The sequence below is a fragment of the Miniopterus natalensis genome, chromosome 2 (assembly GCF_054644295.1).
Source record: "Miniopterus natalensis isolate mMinNat1 chromosome 2, mMinNat1.hap1, whole genome shotgun sequence".
In the NCBI taxonomy this organism is placed as follows: domain Eukaryota; kingdom Metazoa; phylum Chordata; class Mammalia; order Chiroptera; family Miniopteridae; genus Miniopterus; species Miniopterus natalensis.
The window spans coordinates 90,950,867-90,975,125 of NC_142082.1; the positions used below are offsets into that span (position 1 = coordinate 90,950,867).

Below are 24,259 nucleotides of genomic sequence, written 5' to 3' on the forward strand. Positions count from 1 at the left end.
AATATAGTTACCTTTAACTGTTGAAGGATGTTACAGAATGGGTAAAATGTACTGAACTTTATTTTTCTTCTCCTCTATGAAATAGTCTTGATTAACTAATGTAGTAATCAGCTTTCTAACATTCAAAATGATTTTCTATGGGAGCAAAATCATTTTGCAAGTCAAATTCAACACATTTAACTTTTTCATTTGAAGGACTGTTTATTACTTAGTAAAGTTTTGAGTCATTTGCATATAGAAGGTAAGTACTCAAATTCATTTCCTCATAAAACCTGAAATTCAGTATCTTAAAAACAGGCATAAATTTGAGATTTTTTTAATGTTCAATCTTATGCTCACTAGATTAAAAAGTGTAAGACTCTGAGTAATTAAAATTAAATTAAAATTTTAATAAGAAAGGAGTAAGAGACAATCTCAGTGTGGTAAAGTAGGATATACACTAGTATCAGGGCAATTCAAATTTGTAAATACTGTATGATTTACAAAGTATAGCCATATATATTTTGTGTGATCATACTTTACAACCATAAATGAATGGATGTATTTACAAATCAATTTAAATGCTCTTGCAGATTAAACTAATTTTAATACCAATAGACTGAGTCGTTTTTTCCTCTCATAAATACTGCCTAATTTGAAGAAAATGGGAAATGTTTAAAACTGAATTCATAAAGCCTGAAACCACTTTCATGTTTGAGTAACAACAAATGTTGAAATAAATTTCCTGTTCTGGTAAATTTAGAGGACTACTTTAACATGATAATTTGTCTCCCAAAACAATGTATCAGGACCAACAATAACAAAGGTGAAAATTGAAGGTGAACCTGAATTCAGATTGATTAAAGAAGGTGAAACAGTAACTGAAGTAATCCACGGAGGTTAGTTATGTGTTTCCTAGTGCCTGGTTTGGATTCTTGTGATTCTTTTAAAATAGCATTGGTTTAAATATATTGAACATCTGGTGTTTTCTCTTGGCTTTTGTTTTATGTAAATTATGGGAGCACTTTTCTCAGCTAATGGGTTCTTATTAGCCTGTCAAATAAAATATACTTTATTTTTAATTGATCTAGTTGGAAATAATGTAACCATTAAGTCACCAGGTTCAAGAAACCTGTCATTACTTCTCTATATGAGGTGATAATTATGAAATAGAATGATGGCAAGGTCAACAAAAGGACATATTGGACTTGGAAGAAAAGAATAGCCCTTGTATTAGACTGACTAGTAAGACACTGTTAGGATTATCATAGAGTTCTCATTCTAATAATGTAGAACTCACTGGATTCCAACTAAATACTCATTCCATAGTCAGGAAAAAAATATGACATGGAGACTTAGCTTATTGAAGGCCTTTGATTCAGGGCACAATTATGAGCTTTTAGATCTCTATTGATCTGAATTTTTTGAGATATGTCCCCAAAATGATTACAATGGAACCTTGGTTCTCAAACTTAATTCATTTCAGAAGGAAGTTTGAGAAGCAATTTGTTGGAAAACCAAATCATCTTTTCCCATTAGAAACAATGTAAATTGAATTAATTCATTCCAGACCCCCAAATGATGCCTTGTTTTATCCTGTCTAACGTACTGTTTAATCTATAAACAAACACTTCTTAAACTTGTCAAACCATCCCCTACTCATCTTAAATGGATCATGTTCAGCTCTCAATCCAGGAATGCCATTCAGGAGGTTAATATGCAGCACTGTTTTTTCACATATCATTGCCTCCAAAAAGCTATCACTAGCTAACCGCTTTTTGTTTATCCAAATCAACAACAATTTTTTGACCTCTACAATTGCCTGTGATCATTGTTTCATGAGCACTTTCACACCTTTAGCAACATCAGCACACTTGATGGTCTCTTTACATTTTAAAATTATGCTAATTGTCCACTTCATCAGCAACAAAACAAACAAAAAAAGAAAATATTTCCAGCACAATTTCCTGAGGTGTTAACAATGGGAGGTTTAGTGGTAAACTGACTCATACCCCTCCATTTTCTCTTTAGCGGCTTGAGAGAGGCTTTTTGTCATGCTGATGTATCAGCATAAAAGGGTTGTCACATCAAAGTTTTGTTCTACAACCGTGACATTTTTCCAAAACTGTTTGAAATGAGAGATGCTCAAGAATTGACTTTTGACTGTATAATTAAATTGTAAATGGTATTGTTTTGAGAGAAACATTTACTCATTAAAATGTCTAGCTTTTGACACCATAAGGCAATGAATCAAATGCATCTTTTTACCCCTAATTTCAGAGCCAATTATTAAAAAATACACCAAAATCATTGATGGGGTCCCTGTGGAAATAACTGAAAAAGAGACAAGGGAAGAACGAATCATTACAGGTAATCTTTAATTCTGTAGATGGAAATATGCCTGGATTATAAAAATCAAACTACTGTTAATCCTAAAATATCTCTATAAGAATTATTGGACAAACTAAGTCATTTTTATGGTGGTTACTGAAGTAATTTTATTTATTTATTTATTTTTGGAAGATATAAGATTATTCTAAATTGTAATCTGTTTTTTTCTCTGAGTTGGAAATTTGTAGACAAATCTATAAGCAATTGTTTTTATTATGTGTATCATACACATTATATAATACATGATTATATCCTAGAACTAAAACCATTCCCTCCTTTGGTTTTCCATTAATCTTAAGGTCCACACATCTACATACCAGAATATATACAAGTTTGTATAAAACAATCAGTAATTTCAGTAAACCTCTGTATCAGTCTCCCACCAATAAATTAGCCTAAAATTCTGAATACAACTATTCTATAAGTATTTGTTTAAACAAGTGACTAGCAACTATGGCCCATGCAACATACTTACGTAATAAAGTTTCATTGGAATGGATAATGTCCATTCATTGGTATAATGTCATGGCTGTTTTCACACTACAGCTACAAAGTTGAATACTTGCATCACAGGCCATATCACCTACAAAACCTAACATGCTTACTATCTGGCCCATTACAGAGGAAGTTTACCTACCTCTGTTTTAGACCTATTTTTAGTGTCCTTCCTTTTGGTCCTGAAATAAAATATACTAGGATTACTACTGGTGATAGAGAAACAGAAGAAACTCTGAAGAAATTGTTTCAAGAAGGTCAGCATACTGAAAAAATAAGACTATGACTTTACCTAAGCTGTCTGTAGCAAAGTCTGAATAATCTTTGAGGCTTCATGTATATTTTCTATTCTACATCATTTTATTGTTTAAATTCTATACCAACATAAGAAAAGAATCCAAACATATAGAATGAATCTTAAATGACAGTCTTATTGATTGTTATGTTACATATTTGTTATATATTGTTCAACAGATTTATAAGAAAATAAGTTTATTGAAAAGCAGCACTAAAATATGAGAAAGAACCAAGTGTTGGTCTTGATTTCATTGTTGGGCAGATGCCATTATATATCACATCAGGTCACCTGTTTTTTTGTTACATACACCAATTTCTGTTATAAACATGTATCCTCTCAGAGGTCAACAAAGTCACCAAAATCATTGAAGGTGGTGATGGTCATTTACTTGAAGATGAAGAAATTAAAAGGCTGCTTCAGGGAGGTTAGTAAAAGAGAAACAACTAACATGTTAACAGGTCTGGTGACTGAGTTCTTCAACTTTTTAAAGACTAATTGTTCACAATTTTTTTAAAAAGATGGCATCATGTATTATCTTAACAGATTTATTTGTTCAATGATAGTTTAATTAACATTTATAAAGAAATGATTACTAGCGTAAGCAGTCTTTAAAAAGTATGGTGTAAAGCTTGGGGAGCACTGAATATTTTTTTGCCTTGATATACATGATTGTAAGAAGATTTTAAGTATGTGAAAAGGGGAAAGTTACAAAATTGGTAGTTATTTGAACAAACCCAAATTGACATATATTTTTATATTTTAAAAAATGTATTCACTGCTCCCACAACAATAATACAAGGCATGTTTATGAATTCTTTAAGCTCATAGATCTAGAAAAACTCCATTGCACTTAGTAATTTTCTTTCCTAAAACTACATTCTTGGGAATGGATTTGTTTCTTCTAACAGTCTGAGTGATAATCTGTACCTGGAAATGTAAATTATCTTGTATATGAAATTAATCATAATCTTTAAAGTATGGAATGTTCTCTGGAATGTTCTCTGTCTATGGCATTAAAAGGACCTACTTTTAAAGGCAAAAGAGGAAAAAAAATTCAAAATCTTATGCAAACTCTAAAAGCAGTTTTACTCTGAAGAAACAGTAAATGTTATAAATATAATGTGGATAGTTTTTATTTGAATAAATGAATTTCTAAGTTTCTTTTATTAAGAACAAAATGCCAACAGATTGTTTTAGAGAAGCAAGCATTTAAACTATATAGAAATATCAAATATTCTCCTTGAAATATAGCTTAAATTGAGAAAATTTGAGAATGCTTATTCAAAGTATGGTCCAGATGGCTTTTCTGCTTAAAATTTTGAAAATTGTATCATTCTGTCCAAGGAAATATAAATATCTTGGGACCATGTATAATCATTGGTTTTTTTATTCCTTATTTTAATACCGATAAAATCTCTTATATAGTGTTAATACTGTTTAGCAATTATAAAAATAAATAATGTTTGTTCAACCAATGATTGAATTTTCCCTCAATAGAAAGATATATGTTTGAAATATACAAGATTTCCTTTCAGACTGCAGGGAATATGTGACACAGCCAAAGCTCTAATGGAACCAGAGGTTTCTGTAACATCTAATACAGAATTAGCTCATCTACCTCCAAAAGCTTAATAATCTGCAAGGAAAACATATGAATTTGAGGGAAGAGGTGAAAACATTTTGAAGATTAAATTGAATTATTTTAAATTTTTTAGTCCTTGCCACACTAAACAGCTTTGTAGAATGGCAGTGCTTTTTATTTTAAAAAAATTTATCTTTAGAGAATGAATTAGTTAGTTCCTGTGTATATTTTTTTAATTTATTTAAGCTTAAACTTTGTTAGTATGTTTTCTTCTCTTTAATAAACTCCCATTAACAAGTCTATGATAAACAATGAACTAAATTCTTAAGAATAGCTTCACTCAAGAAAAGAAGAGAAACCTACTACAAGTTAAGAATATGATATTCTATTTTTGGTTAATAGACTCTTCCTTAACTCATGTTTCTATTCATTGCAGAGGTTTATTCCTTTAGTTTCCACTATATGGTTTCTCTGCATATCTATAAAGCATCAGTTTCCACCATGCCACACCATGAATTTTTACTTAAACATTTCCAAGGTTTTTCTTCTTAGTAGTATAATCAGTATTACTACTAGTATCTGGATATTGATTGAAAATGCTAGTTATTTTTTCAGTCTTGTAAAATAACTGGGTCATTCCTGAGTTACAAGTATCCTCTTACCTATATCTTAAGAGACACTGATTTATAAAGAAGCTGGTGTGAATAAAAATTAGGTTATGCAAGACTGGCTTTTTTTTCCCCTTTGAGAGTATAGATAATTGATCTATATCCAAACTTTGGTCTTTATCTCTAAGCTTGGAGTTTTCCATCAGAATTGCTCATATTGTGATACATCTAGTGCATTTTGAAGAACTGAGTGTATTCTTCAATCATTTAAGTTATGACTAAGCGGTCCTTTTGGTACTGATACTATGATTTTTCACTAAAATACTGCAGAGCCCTCCACTAAAAATTGTTCTCACAAAATGCATAAAGTTTTTTATTCTTATCATACGCAGAACTATACTTACCAAAATTACTAAAGTAATTAAGGAGGAATATCAAACTATGGAGAAAGGAACCAAAAAGCTCATGGGAGATTTTGACAAATCTGCCTATATAACCCATAGAGATTTATGGCTTTTTTAGACAATAGCGGATCAGGTTGTACATCTAACTCCCAATCTGGGCTCCAACTCAAACTAACTTAAGCTGATACACACACGCACACACACACACACAAATATATATATAATTTTTTTTGCCTTGGTTCCTTCTGAAAAGTGGGGCTAGTAGTGTTATCTACATCTAAATGAGTTAATATATGAAAAGTGCTTAGAATAATGTTAGGTACATATGAGATCACAGTGCTGTTAACTGCTACCAGTATTTTGGTCAACTAACATTAACCTGATCAATATTTTATGCCTTATTTTAAATTTCCAAAATAATAGTCACATAAAAATATGAAAATCTTACAAATAATTGAACTGAAACACTTCGCATGTTTCACAAAACATGCGGTAGAGACGGGGCCTTTGTTGGGATCATTTGTATGATTGGTTTATCACCACATATTTTCCTTCTCTAAACATGTCCTGATACAACTCTCATTCGCTTTGAGATAGCAGAATGCCAGTGGGAGGAATTCTGATTTTGTGCACTTTATTCACAATTTCTTCTAAAGACATTTGTTTCCCATGATGAACACTTATTTTGATATTATCATAGCAAAATAGTAATGAATTAGGAAACTGGGTCCTCATCAATTGGATGCTGTCAAGTGTATGAAAGAAAATCCAAGTGTAAGTGCTAATTTTGAAAAGTAATGTTACAAATACTTTTCTGATCTTGTTTTAAATTGTACAATAACTTATTTGGAATTTAACAAGTCCATTATAAAAATTGTCTTATTCATTAATTAAAGGTTGGACCCATCTTTTCTTGACAATATTTTATAAGCCATATTTTGATATCAAATAAATTTGAAGTTATGAAAAACTATAGTAATTGAAACATATTCTGTAATTCAGACTTTTCTATCTCACATAAACTTTGCCCCACTATCCAACTGAATGAAGTTTTTCACAGTTCTGTATTTTATTATAGCACTAATATGGTGTTAAATCACATACATCTTATATTCTGGGGAAACAAAAGACATGTTGGAAATCTGCCACATAGAAAAAGAATTTAAAATATTTTTTTTACTTGGTGTCATATAGCCAAAATTAATGTTGGTGACAGTTTCATGCCTTACATTTTATGGAATATTAAACTTAATTGTCTAATATAAATGATTTATAAAAATCAAGAAGTCAAAATTTGAAGCAAAAATAAAGGTAAGCAGAAAAAACAACTTGCTGTAGGAAACTATGCCCAACAAGAAAGTGAAAAATGTGATTTTAGGTCTTCCAGGTAGATCTTATTGATGAATTAAAAGAAAAACAAGGGAATTTAGAAATATTTTGCAACATTAACAGCCTAAAACTACACAGTTATAGACACTTGAAATTCTTAAAATTGAAAGTTTTTATTATGTTTAAATAGTTACTTTTTAAAATGGTCTTGTAGGATTGGAATTAAATCTGGGGATATGTAGGCACACATGCTCTGAATTGCTTATTATTATGTTTCTAGAGTTATTAGGCCAATGTTATTTTATTGTTCTCAAGTACTAAAAGGTAATCATGAATTAATTGACAATGATAATTCACAGAAGCAGAAGTTTGACAACATTACAAATAGAAATGAGTATGTATCTATGAAGATACTTCTGCTAAGCTTTATATAATGTTAAACATACCTTCATCATAAAGTAATGCTGTTTACAAAAAGGGTGGAAAAATCATGTAAGTTATTTACTTTTTGCAAAGTAAATAACTATATGGGGCTCCAAATGTCATAATGAAACTGTGTTTTTCAAATAGTGAACATTCATTATTACATCTGAAAAATAAGTTTCTGTTTTGTCTGTTGCCAATGCAAAAGCCTCATGTTTGTGAAATTCACTACTTCAAAAAAGAAAATCTACACACTTAAGAGTTGTTTATTTAAAACATTATACTCTTCTGCTTAACTGTGGTCTCCTGTCTGATGTCAGTCATAATTTTGAAGTTTTTCTTACTATAACTATTTAATTTTAGACACACCTGTGAGGAAGATACAAGCCAACAAAAGAGTTCAAGGTAAATGTATTGACTATAGTAATGTGCATATGTAACACGTGTTGTTATGTTAAAAGAAACCAAAGAAAAAGAGTGATTTAATATAGTTTATTGTTTTTTGTTGTCTGTCAGGGAGAAAAGTTAGCCAATTCAGGGACAAAGTATTTTGATGAAAAGAAAGAATAAACTGTTAATATTTTGCAGTATTAGTAAAATCTAAGAATAACAAATATTAAGGTAAAAGCAATTATACTCATCTAAAGTGCTAGATATTTTGAAACCCTTTAGGAAGACCTAAATAGAGTTAATATGAAATGAAATCCTTAAATATCAGAGCAGAACAAAGGTAAGTACAGAAAGACCTGAAATCTGTAAAATGTTATTTTTTGAGATAAGGTTATAGTTTGAAACATAAACACTGTCCACATATAGGATATTGTTAATATAGCTGTACAAAATTTTGATATAATGTGTAAATTATATATATGTAAATATCACCCATGAACTATAATATTCTTCATAACTATGCTTATGTGCATTTTCTAATCTTCCACTTAGGTTACCCTACATTTTGATACATTCAAAAATCAAAGATTTGATTTGTGGAACTTGGAATAAATTACAAATTTGGAATTTCTAAAATAATTACAGTCTGTCAAAATAAGTTGCAAGTCTTATAAATGAACTATGGATATATCTGATTTTAAGCCAATCCAATAGAGACATTTGAAATAAAAACAACAACAATGATACAAGTAATTTTTAATTGAAAAATTTATCAGGGATTTCTTCTGAACATCCAAGTTCATTCAAATTTTCTAGAGAACTAAAATCTCTTTAAGTGTTCATTTTCATATATATCTTTATACAAAGGATAATCTGGATTTCATCATCATAAATAAAATATATTATTAAGAAAACATAATCTAAAGTTTACTGCAATAATAAATACAGTCTTTTAGATATAATTATGCATAGAATATTATATTTTAAACTCTAAAGTTTCATTACATTTACAATCTATATGTTCTCCCTTCTTCCAAATCAGGATCTAGAAGACGATCAAGAGAAGGCCCTTCTCAGTAAAAATCCAGACCAGACAACAAAGTTTATACAACCCTAAACCCTGACATTACAGAAAAATTATGAGAACCACTTTGACTTCAGGAGCAAAGCCATCATCACAAAAAATCAATCATTGAACAATTCTGAATGCAAGTTAAATTTTTAAATTAGGAATATGAAGGAAATTGTGGGGTTAACCGCCTATGGAAAAAGAACTGAGGGAATTCAAACACCTCACAGGCTTTTACACCTTGACATTAAGTGTTCTGGTGAACTTTGGGATGCCGCAAAGAAAATCCTTATCACTGGCTTCATTACAATTCAGATCTCAGTGGTGAGATATTATCTTATTCAGAAGATTAAGCCTTGAGTTTATTTAGTGGATAAACAAAATTCATGCAATCAATTACTTCTCTGTGGAAAGGTAATTTATGGAAAAGGGTGCTGAGTGTTAAAAAAAATCAACCCATACATCAAAAGGTTTTGCACATCTCTAATGCAATGTGGGCTTACTGGTAAATTGTTATAATTATGTATTTCTACAACTCATTTTGTACTCTTGAAATGTTTATCATATGCTGTTTACAGTACATATTTTTATCTCAAATATTTCAATAGAACCCTTTTTGAGGTATAAAGAGAATTATTTCAGATTGAGTAATTCAGAAAACTCAAGATTAAATAGGTGGTTTGGACATGGGAAAAGGACTGTTACATCTTTTTTTATAACAAATATTCATTAAAGGAAGTTGAATAAATTTAGCATTTCTTGCATTTTTAAAACTATTGTTAAAAAAATAATCATTATACCATAAATAGTTAAAAATGAGCTGAGTACCTAATATAACCCCAGAACTATATGAAGTTGTGAGGACCCAAAGGTGAATAAGACATTTACTCTCCTCAAAGGGTTAAGATAAATCATCAATAATCTGTAATACACCATGACCTTTAATCAGCAATACACAAGCTCAAATGCATCAGTTAATTTTTTCTATGATTGGGCTAGACACAGGAGGAGCAACAGAGATGCTCATAACTAAGACTGAAATAATATTAGAGTCCCTTGCAAGCAAAAAACGAAAGAAAAATATTTGCTAAGAATGACAAAGGTATCAGGTTGTTCTACTCAGATCTCAATAAGTGTCATTCTTGCTTGGACTAGTTGATATAAGAGCATTTAAGAAATAGAATTCAAAGTAGTCCTAAGAAGGAATTTCATAGCACTACAAGCCTACCTCAAAAAATAAGAAAAAATTATAACACATTCTATAACTCTACAACTTAAAAACTTTAAAAGAGAACAACAGAAAAGCCCAGAGTAAGTAGAAGGAAGGAAATGATAAAGATCAGAGTGGAAATAAATGACATAAAGACTAAAACAATATAAAAGATCAATGAAACCAAGAGCTGGTTTTTTGGAAAGATAAACAAGATTGATGAACCTTTAGCCAGACTCATCAAAAAACAAAGAGAGAAGACCCAAATAAACAAAATCAGAAACAAAACAGGTGAAATAACAACTGACCCAACAGAAATAAAAAGGATTGTAAGAAAATACTGTGAACAACTATATGCCACCAAGCTGGACAACTTGGAGGAAATGAACAAATTCCTAGAAAATATAACTGGATGAAAATCAATAGAGTGAGAAAACCTGAATAGGTCAATAACTCCTGATGAATTTGAAGCAGTAATAAAAAAACCTCCCAGCACACAAAAGCCCTGGGCAAGATGGCTTTACAGGGGAGTTTTATCAAACATTCAAAGAAAAACTAACACCTATCCTCCTCAAACTAGTCCAAAAACTCAAGATGAAAGAACACTTCCCAGCTCTTTTTACAAGGCCAGCATTAGCCTAATTCCAAAATGAGATAAAGGCACTACAATCAGAGAATTATAGGGCAATATCCCTAATGAACAGAGATGCTAAAATCTCAACAAAATATTAGCAAATCAGATCTAGCACAATATTAAAAAGACCATACACCAAGATCAAGTGGGATTTATTCCAGTGATGCAAGACAGATACAATATTCACATATCAATAAACGTGATACATCACATAAACAAATTGAAAAATAAAAATCACATGATCATATCAATAGATGCAAAAAAGCATTGGACAAAATCCAACACCTATTTTTGATAAAATCTCTCAGCAAAATGGGAATAGAGGGATCATATCTCAATATAATAAAGGCCATATATGACAAACCTACAGCCAACATCATACTCAATGGGCAAAAAGTAACACAATTTCTCCTAAGAACAGGAACTAGACAGAGTTGTCTCATTTCACCACTCTTATTCAACATAGTACTGGAATTCCTAGCCACAGCCATCATAAGAGAAGGAAACTTAAAAGGCATCCAAATTGGAAAGGAGGAAGTAAAACTGTCATCATTTGCAAGTGGCATGATATTTTACAAAGAAAATCCAAAAGGCTCCATGAAAAAACTACTAGATTTAATCAATGAATTCATCAAGGTGGCGGGATACAAAATTAAATAGCCAGAAATCAATGGCATTTTTATGCACCAATAATGTACTCTCAGAAAGAGAAACAAAAAAAAAATCCCATTTACCATTGCAAAAAAATTTAGATACTTAAGAAAAAACTTAACCAAGAAGGTAAAAGAGATGTACTTGGAAAACTATAGGACACTGCAAAAAGAGATAGAGGAAGATATAAAAAACTGGAAGAATATACTATGATCATGTATTGGAAAAATTAACATCATTAAAATGCCTATACTACCAAAAACAATCTATACATTCAATGCAATCCTATTAAAATACCAACAGCATGTTTCACAGGTTTAGAAAAAACACTTTGAAAATTTATATGGAACCAAAAGTTCCTGAATAGCCACAGCAATCTTGAGAAGGAAGAACAAAGTTGGAGGGATCACAATACCAGATATCAAGTTATACTTCAAAGCCACTGAAATCAAAACAGCCTGGTACTGACACAAGAACAGACACATAGATCAGTGGAACAGAATAGAGAACCCAGAAATTGACCCACACCATTATAGTCAATTAATATTTGACAAAGGAGGCAAGAGCATACAATGGAGTAAAGAGAGTCTCTTCAATAAATGGTGTTGGGAAGATTGCACAGGTACATGTCAAAAAAATGAAACTAGACTACCAACTTACACCATATACAAAAATAAACTCAAAAGAGACAAAAGACTTAACTGTAAGATGCGAAAGCATAAAATCCCTAGAAGATAATGTAGGCAGCAAAATCTCAGACATTTCTCGTAGCAATATGTTTACCAATACATCTCCTAGGTCATGAGAAACAGGAGAAAATAAACAAATGGAACTACATCAAAATAAAAAGCTTCTGCACAGCCAAAGAAACCATCAACAAAACAAAAAAGGGAGCTCACTGTAAGAACATATTTTGCAATGACACATCTGATAAAGGGTTAATATACAAAATATATAAGGAACTCATACAACTTAACAATAGGAAAACAAACAATCCAATTAAAAAATGGACAAAGGACCTAAATAGACACTTCCCCAAAGAGGGCATACAGATCACTGGGAGACATATGAAAAAATGCTCAGTCACCGCCTGGCCGGGCATGGCTCAGCGATTGAGTGTCGACCTAGGATCCAGGCAATCGGGGTTCAATTCCCGGTCAGGGCACATGCCCAGGTTGTGGGCTGCAGCCGATCAATGACTCTCTCATCATTGATGTTTCTATCCCTCTCTCTCCCTCTCCTTTCCTCTCTCTGCAATCAATAAAGATATATTAAAAAAAAAAATGCTCAGCCACTAATCACCAAAGAGATGCAAATTAAAACCACAATGAGGTATCGCTTCACACCTGTCAGAATGACTATCATCAACAAATCAATGAATGTCAAGTGTTGGCAAGGATATGGAGAATAGGAAACCCTAGTACACTGCTGGTAGGAATGCAGTCTGGTGCAACCAGTATGGGAAGCAGTATGGTGTTTCCTCAGAAAATTAAAAATTGAACTGCCATTTCACCCAGTGATCCCACTCCTAGTAATATGTCTTAAGAAACCCAAAACACCCATCACAAAGAATTTATGCATCTCTAGGTTCATAGCAGTGCTATTTACCATAGCTAACATGTGGAAACAGCCCAAGTGCCCATCAGTAGATGAGTGGGTTAAAAAGCTGTGGTACATTTACCCCATGGAACACTATGCAGCTGTAAAGAAGAATGATCTTTTACCCTTAAAGGTTCTTTTTTAACCATAGAAGAAAAAATAAGTCAGTGCTGGCTCACACACACACAAAATCTAGCACATCTCTCTGGTAAAATACAGTCTTTCAAGTGACACATGTAAGTATAATTAAATAAAAAATTAAAGAGGAATTATTAATAAAATAGAAATAAATTAATAGTTCAAAGAATAATATTTAAAATATATGAAAATGGAGAATAATTTAAAACCACAGAATAAGAATTTAAAATAGATATATACTCAAATATCAATCCTACTCACTTTCTACCAATTGAAGAGGCAGAGTAGTATTTGCTTTAACACACAATATTTAATTGTTTAAAATTTTTGAATAGTTTTATTGTTTCTAGTTTTATATGAAAAAGAAAAGAATCTCAATGAGTTTATATAGCTTTCTTGTTTTGCCCTGTATTCTTAAATCAAGCCAATAACTGACAACATGTCTATTATCAAACAACTACAAACTTGGACATAGAAAACACATTTGTTTTTGTAATTGTGTTTATTCTATACTACTTGATTTCAGCTTTTTTCTAACTCTCCTCTGTATGAGTAGCATATAAACTTAATCCTGTATTTTAAAATAAACCCCCTTGGTTGACCCAGATGCACAAAATCCACAGCCCTAACTTTGATAAATATTGCTTTTTAGAGATTTCTGCTGCTACTTCAAGTTTCCACACAACCACTTATCTACTTTTGCCACTATAGAGAACAACAATATCTAGACTATTATACAAGTTGAGTCACACAGAATTCATAGCTTTATTTGATTTGATTTCTCTTGGATTAATATGTAGGGGTGTGTTGGCAGGTATATGATTAACATTTTGGAAACTGTAAGATCATTACAAAAGAGTTTTATTTTGCATTTCCAATAGAAGTATATGAGAGTGACAATTACTCTTACAAACACTTGACATGGTTAATCTTTTGATTTTAGCTAGTCTAATAATTGTGTAGTGATACATAATTGTCATATTTAATTAGCATTTCCCTAATATATGATTTTCATATGCTGAGATCCAAGATGGTGGTAGGCTGAGTAGAAGCTACACTGACACTCTCCCAGAACCAATCTGGGTTTACAACTAAAACATAGAAAAACCATCCTGAAAACCAATTGAAGACTAACTAGAGAGCACCCTCATAACCAAGGAAAAGTGAAGACTGTACAGAGACTGGTAGATAGTGCTGACATGACAGTGCTGGCTGGGCTCCCACAGGCAGCAGCTGAAGGTCCAGAAGAATATATTAGCAGTGGGGGGTTTCTACTGAGGACTCTGGGGCCTAAAGCCCAGGCTGGGATTCCCAGCCAAGAGCACCAGAAGTGAGAAAGGTGCCCACATAACATCTGGGTGTGAAAAGCAGCTGGGTTTCTGTCTGCCAGGGAGAGGCAGGTGCCACTGCAGGCACCCTCTTAAAGAGCCAACACAAAAAGTTTCCTGTGTAGCCACTCACCATGCACTCTGGCAGAGGGGGAGTGGAGTGGACTAGAGCTATGTGGGGAGAGTCTGGGGCTGTGGGCTCTGGAGAGTGTGATCAGGGATGCCTATCTTGATTACTGTGTCTGATCTGTTTCTGTACCCAGGCCTTAGAAAAGCAATCTTTGGTGTGCATCTTGGTCTTGTTTCCAAACCTATCCACCCCAGCAGAGGAAACCTCAAGCTTAGGGTTGTTGATAGCTCAAAACAGGGTACTCAGGGATATTCACAAGCTGCATCTGCTATTGGCCTGTACCATAGACCCTCTAAAAAGACTGAGAGTTCTAGCAGATCTACCTAATATTTAGAAATAGACCAAAAGTTGTAGCCAAAAACAGGAGACCAAAAAACAAGCTCCAATTGAAAGAATGAGAGAAGTCTCCAGAAAAAGAGCTAAATGAAATGGAGATAAGCAATCTCTCAGATATGGAGTTCAGAATACTGATGGTAAGGATGCTCAACAGCATGAAAAAGGATATGGAAACTTTGAGGAAATTAAGAATGACATAGCAAAAATAAAGAATACATTGGAAGGAATGAACAGCAGATTGGAGGAAGCTGAGGATTGGATCAGTGTAGAAAAAAATCACTCAGAGACCCCAAAACAAAAAACAATTAAAAAACAGAAGGACAGCCTAAGGGAGCTGTGGGACAACAGGAAGCATAATAATATTCACATTATAGGAGTGCCAGAGGAGGTCGAAAGTAAGCAAGGTTTAGAGAACCTGTTTGATGAAATAATGACAGAAAACTTCCCTAACCTTGTGATGGAAAAGTCACACAAGTTCAGGAGTCACAGAGAGTCCCAAGCAAGAAGAATCCAAAGAGGTCCATGCCCAGACACATCATAATTAAAATGCCAAGAATTCAAGACAAAGAGAGAATCTTAAAGGAAGCTAGAGGAAAACAATCTGTTACCTACAAAGGAGCTCCCATAAGGCTGTCAGCTGACTTCTCATCAGAAACTCTACAGGCCAGAAGGGAATATCATAAAGTATTCAAGGTAATGCAAAACAATAATCTGAAACCAAGACTACTCTATCCAACAAGATTTTCATTCAAGATAGATGGCGAAATAAAGAGCTTCCCAGACAGAAAAAGACTACAGGAGTTTATCGCCACAAAACCAGCATTGCAGGAAATGTTAAAGGATCTGCTGTAAGTAGAAGTAGAAATATATAGAGAGAGAAATATTGGTATAAATAAAATGGCAATAGATAAGTATCTATCAATAATAACCTTAAATGTAAATGGATTAAATACCCTATTAAAATGATATAGGGTGGCTGAATGGGTAAGAAAAAATTACCCAAATATATGCTGTCTACAAGAGACACACCTCAGAACAAAAGACTCACACAGGATGAGAGTGAAGAGATAGAGAAAAAGTTTTCATGAAAAAGGAAATGAAAAAAAAGCTGGGGTAGCAATACTCATATCTGACAAAATAGATTTCAAAATGAAGACCATAATGAGAGACAAGAAAGGTCATTACATAATAGTAAAGGAAGCAATCCAACCAGAGGATATAACCGTGATAAACACATATGCACCCAATATAGGATCACGTAAATTTACTTAAAAAATCTAGAAAACTTTAAGGGAGATATTGACAGCAATACGGTCATACTAAGGGACTTTAACACCACACTGACTTCACTGGATAGGTATTCTAGACAAAAAAATCAACAATTAAACAGTGAACCTAAAGGACACACTAGATCGGATGGATTTAGTTGACCTTTACAGAATCTTCCACCCCGAAGCTGCAGAATATACATTCTTCTCAAGCGCACACAAGACATTCTCAAAGATAGACCACATGTTAGGACACAAAACAAGTCTCTGCAAGTTCAAGAATACTGAAGTCATAGCAAGCATCTTCTCAGATCACAATGGCATGAAATTAGAAATCAATGACAATAAAAACAGTACAAAACATTCAAACACATGGAGGCTAAAAAGCATGTTTTTAAACAATGAGTGGGTTACCAATGAGATCAAGAAAGAAATAAAAAACTTCCTGATTTCCATGTACTTCTTTGACATTTGTATATCTTCTTTGGTAAAGTGTCTGTTTAAATATTTTATCAATTTTTAATTGGGATGGTTTTAAAAATTATTATTATTGAGTTTTCAGATTCTTTATACATTATGGATTCAAGTTGTTTGTCAGCTATATAAGGTGCAAATATTTTCTCCTAGTATGTGACTTATCTTTTAATTCTCTTAGCAATGCTTTTCAAGTTACCAAAGTCAAATTTACCATAATTTTGCCTTTATGAATTTTGTTTTTTGTGTTATATCTAAGAAATCTTTTTTAATTGTTCAAAATATTACAGATGAATCAAATGATCTAATATACTTTATTTTAGAAGTTTTATTAGAATCTGATCCATTTTGAGTTAATTTTTGTACATGGGGACAAACTATAATCTGGTTACATGTGGCTTTCCAGTTTCCCAGCACCATTTATGGAAGAGACTCTCTTTACTCCATTGTGCGTTGCTGGCTCCTTTTTCAAAAATTATGTGCCCTTATACATGTGCTTTTATGTCTGGGCTCTATTTCTGTTCCACTGACCTATGTGTCTGTTTCTGCACCAATACCATGTTGTTTTGATTATTGTTGCTCTGTAGTATAATTTGTAGTCAGGTAGCGTGATACCTCCAGCTTGATTTTTTTTCTCTCAGGATTTCTTTGGCTATTCAAGGTCATTTCTGGTTTCATTCAAATCTGGTGATTTGTTCTATTTCTTTAAAATATGCCATTGGTATTTTGATGAGGATTGCATTAAATCTCTATATTGCTTTGTGTAATATGGCCATTTAAACTATGTTAATTCTTCCAATACATGAACACAGGATATTTTTCCATTTTGTTGTGTCTTTTTCAATCTCTTTTAATAATGCTTTGTAATTTTCAGTATATAGGTCTTTCATGTTCTTTGTTAAATTTATTCCTAGATATTTTATTCTTTTGCTTGCAATTGCAAAAGGAATATTTTTAAATTATATTTCTATAGTTTTGTTTTTAGTATACAAGAAGGGAATGGATTTTTGTACATTGATTTTGTATTCTGCAACCCTACTGTATTTGCTTATTGTTTCTAATAGTTTTAAGATTTACATTGAAGTATATGATTTTTCAATTAATTTTTTATTGTGATATAGGTATAAGACAATCCTCCCCTTTAAATAGTCCGTTATTCCAGCACCATCTTCTGAAAAGACTATCCTTTGTCAATTGATTTGCCTTTACATCTTTGTAAAAAATATATATTAGTGTACCTATTTCTTTTATTTTTTTTCTAGTCTTTCTATTTTTTTTTTACTCTGTTGTATTAATGTATTTGCCTATATTAATTGAGATACCATACTGACTTGATTAGTGCAGGTTTAAAATAAGTCCTGATATAAGGTACAGTTAGTCCTTCAACTTAGCTCATTTTTTTTCAAAGCTGTTTTGGCTATTTTAAATTATTTGCATTTTCATATAAATTTTTATATCAGTTTGACAATTCTTTTTTTAAAAAAGAGAGAGATGTTGATTTTTTAACTGAGATTATATTGAATTTGTAGATTAATTTGAGGATGATTAAAATATTCACAATATTAAAATTAAAATCATTAATGAAATACATTTCTTAGTTTATATAGATATTCTTTAGTTATTTACAAATGTTTTATCATTTTAATTGTACAGGTCTTGCATATCTTTTATAGATTATCCTTACACTCTTAATATTTTAATGTGTTATTATTAGCATTGTTTTTATTTCAATTGTTTCTTTTCTGTGAATTAATCTTGTATTCTGCAACCTTGTTAAACTCACTTATTAGTTTTTAGTAATTTTAATAGTAACTTTTTACCACAGAGTAGTATTCTATTGTCTAAATGTAGCACAGCTTTTTAATCCACTCATCTACTGGTGGACACTTTGGTTGCTTCCAAATTTTGGCTATTGTAAATAATGCTGTAAATAATATAGGGGTACATATGTTTTGTTTCAAATTAGTGTTTCAGGTTTCTTCAGATAAGTTCCAAGAAGGGAATTCGCTGGGTTAAAAGGCAGTTCCATTTTTAATTTTTTGAGGTAATTCAATACTGCTTTCCACAGTGGTTGCATCAATCTGCAGCCTACCAACAGTGCACAAGGATTCTCTTTTCACCACATCCTGGCCAACACTTCTTTGCTGATTTATTGATGATAACCATTCTGACAGGTGTGAGGTGATATCTCATTGTGGTTTTAATTTGAATTTCTCTGTTAATTGCTGAATTTGAGCATCTTTTCACATGTATTTTGGCCCCTTGTATATCCTCTTTGGAGAAGTATCTTTTCAGGTTTGTTTTTGCTCATTTTTTAATTGGATTGATTTTTTGGGGTTGTTTCATATGTTCTTTATAATTTTGGATATCAACCCCTTATCAGATGTATCATTGGTGAATATGTTCTCCCATTCTGTGGGTTGTATTTTCATTTTGTTGATGGTTTCCTTCGCTGTGCAAAAACTCTTTAGTTTGATGTGTTCCCATTTTTTTTCTATTGTTTCCCTTGCCTGAGGAAAAAAAATATTGCTGCGAGAAATATCTGATATTTACTGCCTATGTTTTCTTCTAGAATTTTTATGGTTTTGAGTTTACCTTTTGCAACAGCATGGATGGACCTGGAGAGCATTATGCTAAGTGAAATAAGCAAGTCAGAGAAAGAGAAGTGCCATATGATTTCACTCATATGTGGAATTTAACAAACTGATCTACTAAGCAAAATACAGACAGACTCAAAATAGAGAAAAGGCAGACAGCTCTGGTGTGTGTATTTGGGGGGGTGGGTTGGAAGGGGCATTGAACAAAAAAGAAAAAGAGAGAGAACTCATGGGCATGGACAACAGAGTGGTGATTGTGAGGGTTGGTGGAAGAAAGCATAGAAGGGACAAATTGTGATGGAATAAATAAAAAATAGTAACTTTTAGCAGTTATAAATGACATTTTTTGTAAATTATATATTTTCTACATTGACAATCATGCTGCCCACAAACAAAGACACTTTTTCTTTTTTTGAAATCTCAATGCTTTTGATATTTTCTTGCCTTGTTTTGTTGGTTGATGTTTAATACTAGTATAATGTTGGATAAAAGTGGCAAAAGTGGGCATTCTTTTCTTCATGATATTCACATCATAGTGCCAGAGCATGAAGAAAAGCATTCATTCAGTCTTTCAGCCATAATGATTATGCTTAATTTGATGTTAGCATCACTGCTTTTTTCATAATCTAGTATACATTCTCAGGTTGGTGAAAGTGTCTTCTATTACAAATTTGCTGAGAATTTTAAAATCAGGAATAAATGTTAAATTTTATCAAATGCTTTTCTGCATCTACTGAAAATGTCTTGTGGGTTTTCTTCATAGTTTTCTAAAATAAGGAATTACATGGACTTAATTTTGAATGTTAATTCCCTCATTACATTTATTACATTCATTTTGGGGCAAATTCCTGAGTAATATAGTATATTAAAATTTTAAAAATTTTTTAAGAATTATGACATATATGTTTATGAGAAATATTGTTCTATATTTTTCTTTTGTGGTAATTTCTTTATCTTAGTTTAGTATTTTGGCAATGTAGGTGTCACAGAATGAGTAAGGAACAATTCTTTTCTCCCTATTTTCTACAAAATGTTTTTATAGAACTAAAAATTTAATTTTTTTTTCTTTATTAAGGTTTCATATAATTCAAGAGTGGAGTTTATTTTTGGAATTTTATTTGAAGTAATTTTTCAACTACAAATTCTATTTATTTAACAGGTATAGGGCTATTAAGATTATTTCTTTTTAAGTCTTTAATTTGGTAGTTTGTGAAACTTGTTCATATTACACAAATTTCAAGTTTATTGGCATTGTTCTTAAAAATATTCCATTATTGAGGGATTCCAAGATGGTGGTGGATTAAGTGGAAGCTACACTGACACTCTCCCAGGATCGAACTGGAATTACAAATAAAATATGGGAAAAACACTTTGAATAATCAACTGCAGACTAGCTGGAGAGAACCTTCCAAAAGTGAAGACAACACAGAGACTGGTAGGAAGAGTGGAGGCATGAGAGGGCTGGCTGGGCTCCCACGGGCAGCATATGAAGGTCCAGAGATTATCTCAGCTGTGGGGTGTTCCCACTGAGACCTCTGGGGTTTAAATACCAAAATGGTCTTGCCAGCCCAGAGTAACAGAACTGAGAAAGGTGCCCACATAACATTTTGTTGTGAAAAGCAGTGAGATTTATGTTTGCTAGGGAGAAATGGCTGGAAATGTAGGTACAATTTTTATTATTTATTTATTTATTTATTTATTTATTTATTTATTTATTTATATTATTGTTCAAAATATTACACATATCTCTTTTTCTCCCCAATGACCCATTCCACTCCATCCCACACGCCCCCCCCCCCCCAGTCCCTCTCCACATCATTGTCTGTGTCTTTGGGTTGTGCATATATGTAAATAAGTTCTTTGATTAATCTCTCTCCCTCCACCAACCCACCCTCTTCCATCCTTCTGAAATTCATCAGTCTGATCCATGTTTCCATGTCATTGAATCATTTCTGTTCATCAGTTTATTAAATTCTTTAGATTCCATATATAAGTGAGATCAAGTGACATTTGTCTTTCTCTTCCTGGCTTATTTCACTTAACATAATATTCTCCAGGTCCTTCCATACTGTCCCAAATTGTATGAGATCTTTCTTCTTTACAGCTGGATAGTATTTCATGGCGTAAATGTCCCACAGCTCTTTTATCCACTCATCTACTGATGAGCACTTGGGATGTTTCCAGATATTAGCTATTGCAAATTGCACTGCTATGAACATAGGGGTGCATATATTCATTCTGATTTGTGTTTCAGGATTCTTAGTATATATTCCTAGAAGTGGGATCACTGGGTCAAAAGGCAGCACCATTTTTAATTTTTTGAGGAACATCCATACTGTTTTCTATAGTAGCTGCACTAGTCTGCATTCCCACCAGCAGTGTTATAGGGTTCTCCTTTCTCCACATCCTCACCAGCACATGTCATTTGTTGATTTGTTCATTGCAGCCATTCTGATAGGTATGAAGTGAAACCTCATTGTTGTTTTAATTTGAACTTCGGAAATGTAGGTACACTCTTAAAGGACCAACACACAAAATTTTTCGTGCAGCCCCTTACTGTGGCCTCCAGAAGAGGAAGCACATTGTGGACTAGAGTTGTGTGAGGAGAATACAGGATTGGTGGCTCCAGGGACAAAACTAGGACAGCAGCTACCTGGATTCCTTTGCTGAGTCATTCCCGCTTACCTCAGGCAGACCTTAACCATCCAGGCCGGTTTTGCCTCAGGGGAAAGCAATCGCTCCACCATATTTTGAAACCTCTCTCCTCATCCCTTGGAGTTTATGCCTTGCTGTCGTATATAGCCTAAGGTTAGTTAAGAGTCTGAGTATATCAATCAACCTGCAGGCAGTGGAGGAATACTGGGTGCTTTGAGACTTTGCTTGATCTGTTTCTGAACCTGGGGTATAAAAATAAGACCCTGGTGTTCATCTTGGGCATTTCAAAACACACCAAAACCCAGCAGAGTGAGCTACAAGCTGTGGATTGTTGATAGTTCCATAGAGGGTACTGACAGCCAGTAACAAAGAGTGTCTGATATTGTTCAGCACAGAGACCCTCTAAAAAGACTAGGAGTCCTAGAAGATCTACCTAATACATAGAAATAGACCCAACAGGCAGCCAAAATGAAAAGACAAAAAAATAAACAAAAAAATCTGCAAATAAAAGAATAAGAGAATTCTTCAGAAGAAGAGCTAAATGAAATGGAGGTAAACAATTTATCAAATACAGAGTTGAGAACAATGATTATAATGTTCAACAATATGAGAAAAGATATAGAAACTACGAAAAATGACCAGTCAGAAATGAACAATGACAGAGCAGAAATAAAGAATACATTGGAAGGAACAAACAGCAGATTAGAGGAAGCTGATAATCTGATCAACGAGCTACAAGACAAGGTAAAAAAAATTAGTCAGATAACCAAAAACAAAAATTAATTAAAAAGCAGGAGGAAACTTTATGGGAGCTGTGGGACAACAGGAAACGTAAAAATATTTGCATCAGAACATGAAGAAAGTGAACAAGGCATAGGAAACCTGTTTGAAGACAAATGGCAGAAAACTTCCTTAACCTGGCAAAGCAAAAAGTCACACAAGCTCAGAAGGCACATAGTCTCAAGCAAGAAGAACCAAAAGAGACCCATGCCTAGACACATGATAATTAAAATGCCAAAACTTCAAGACAAATAGAGAATCTTAAAGGCAGCAAGAGAAAAACAATCTGTTACCTGCAAAGGAGCTACCATGAATGCTGTCAGGTGATTTCTCATTAGAAACTCTACAGCAAGAAGAGAATTGCACGAAGTATTCAGGATAATGCAAAACAATGATTTGAAACCAGGAATACTTTAGCCAGCAAAGCAACATTCAAAATAGATGGTGAAATAAAGAGCTTCCCAGAAAAAAAAAAAAAAAAGGCTAAAGGATTTTATCACCACCAAAGCAGCATTGGAAGAAATGTTAAAGGGACTAATGTAATAAGTAGAAATAGAGAGAGAATCATAGGCAAAAAGAATTAAAATGGCAATAAGTACCTATCAATAATAACCTAAAAGGAAATGGATTAAATATGCCCATCAAAAGACATAGGATAGCTGAATGGATAAGAAAACATTATCCAAATATAAACTATCTACAGGAGACCAATCTCAGAAAAAGGAAAGTGTGGGTGGGGGTGGAGGGAAGAGAGAAACCAAAGAACTTATATTCATGTATGTATAAACCATGGACACAGACAATAGTGTGGTGAAGGCCTGAAGGTGGCAGGTGTGGGTTGGAGGGGGTCAATGGGGAAAAATGAGCACCATCTGTAATACTTTCAACAATAAAGATAAATTTTTAAAAATATTAGATTATTATTCTTATATATCTTTAATGATTTCACTTTTCTCATGTCACATTTTGGTAATTTGTGCCTTCTCTCTCTTTTTTTTTAACCAATCTAAGTAACCATCAATCAATTTCTGAAAAATTGTCCAAGAATAAATTTTTGTCTTCATTAATTTTCTGTATTGTATTGCTTTTAAAAAATTATTGAGATCTACTCTTATCTTTATTATTGTCTTCTGCTTTACTTAGTTTTATTTTATTTTATTTTTAAAAAATATATCTTTATTGATTTCAGGGAGAGGAAAGGAGAGGGATAGAGAGATAGAAACATCAATGATGAGAGAGTCATTGATCGGCTGCCTCCTGCACGCCCCCAAATGGCTGTCGAGCCCGCAACCCAGGCATGTGCCCTGACCGGGAATCAAACCCCGATCGCCTGGATCTTAGGTCGACGTGCAACTGCTGAGCCATGCCCAGCCGGGCGGTTTTATTTTTGTTAATTGATATATAACTGAAATACAATATCCTATTTAATGTCTAACGAATATGCAATAATGATTCAATATTATAAACATTATAAATCATCCTCTTAATTAT

The 24,259-nt window shown here is 32.8% G+C and overlaps 1 protein-coding gene across 5 annotated transcripts in view; it reads left to right on the plus strand.

Annotated features, from left to right (window-relative positions):
• The window catches only part of POSTN (periostin), a 32,781-nt gene extending 23,065 nt beyond the window's left edge, over window positions 1–9,716 (plus strand). For 2 of the 5 annotated variants that reach the window (XM_016218757.2, XM_016218758.2), the window contains 6 exons: window positions 789–878; window positions 2,260–2,347; window positions 3,043–3,122; window positions 3,504–3,587; window positions 7,873–7,914; window positions 8,942–9,716. In XM_016218757.2, the coding sequence (XP_016074243.1) occupies window positions 789–878; window positions 2,260–2,347; window positions 3,043–3,122; window positions 3,504–3,587; window positions 7,873–7,914; window positions 8,942–8,979 (422 nt within the window). In that variant the 3' untranslated portion in view covers window positions 8,980–9,716. Of the gene's footprint in view, window positions 1–788; window positions 879–2,259; window positions 2,350–3,042; window positions 3,123–3,503; window positions 3,588–7,872; window positions 7,915–8,941 lie in introns of all 5 variants that reach the window. The other 3 variants (XM_016218754.2, XM_016218755.2, XM_016218756.2) reach the window with 2 other exon arrangements.
• The last annotated feature ends 14,543 nt before the right edge of the window (window positions 9,717–24,259 follow it).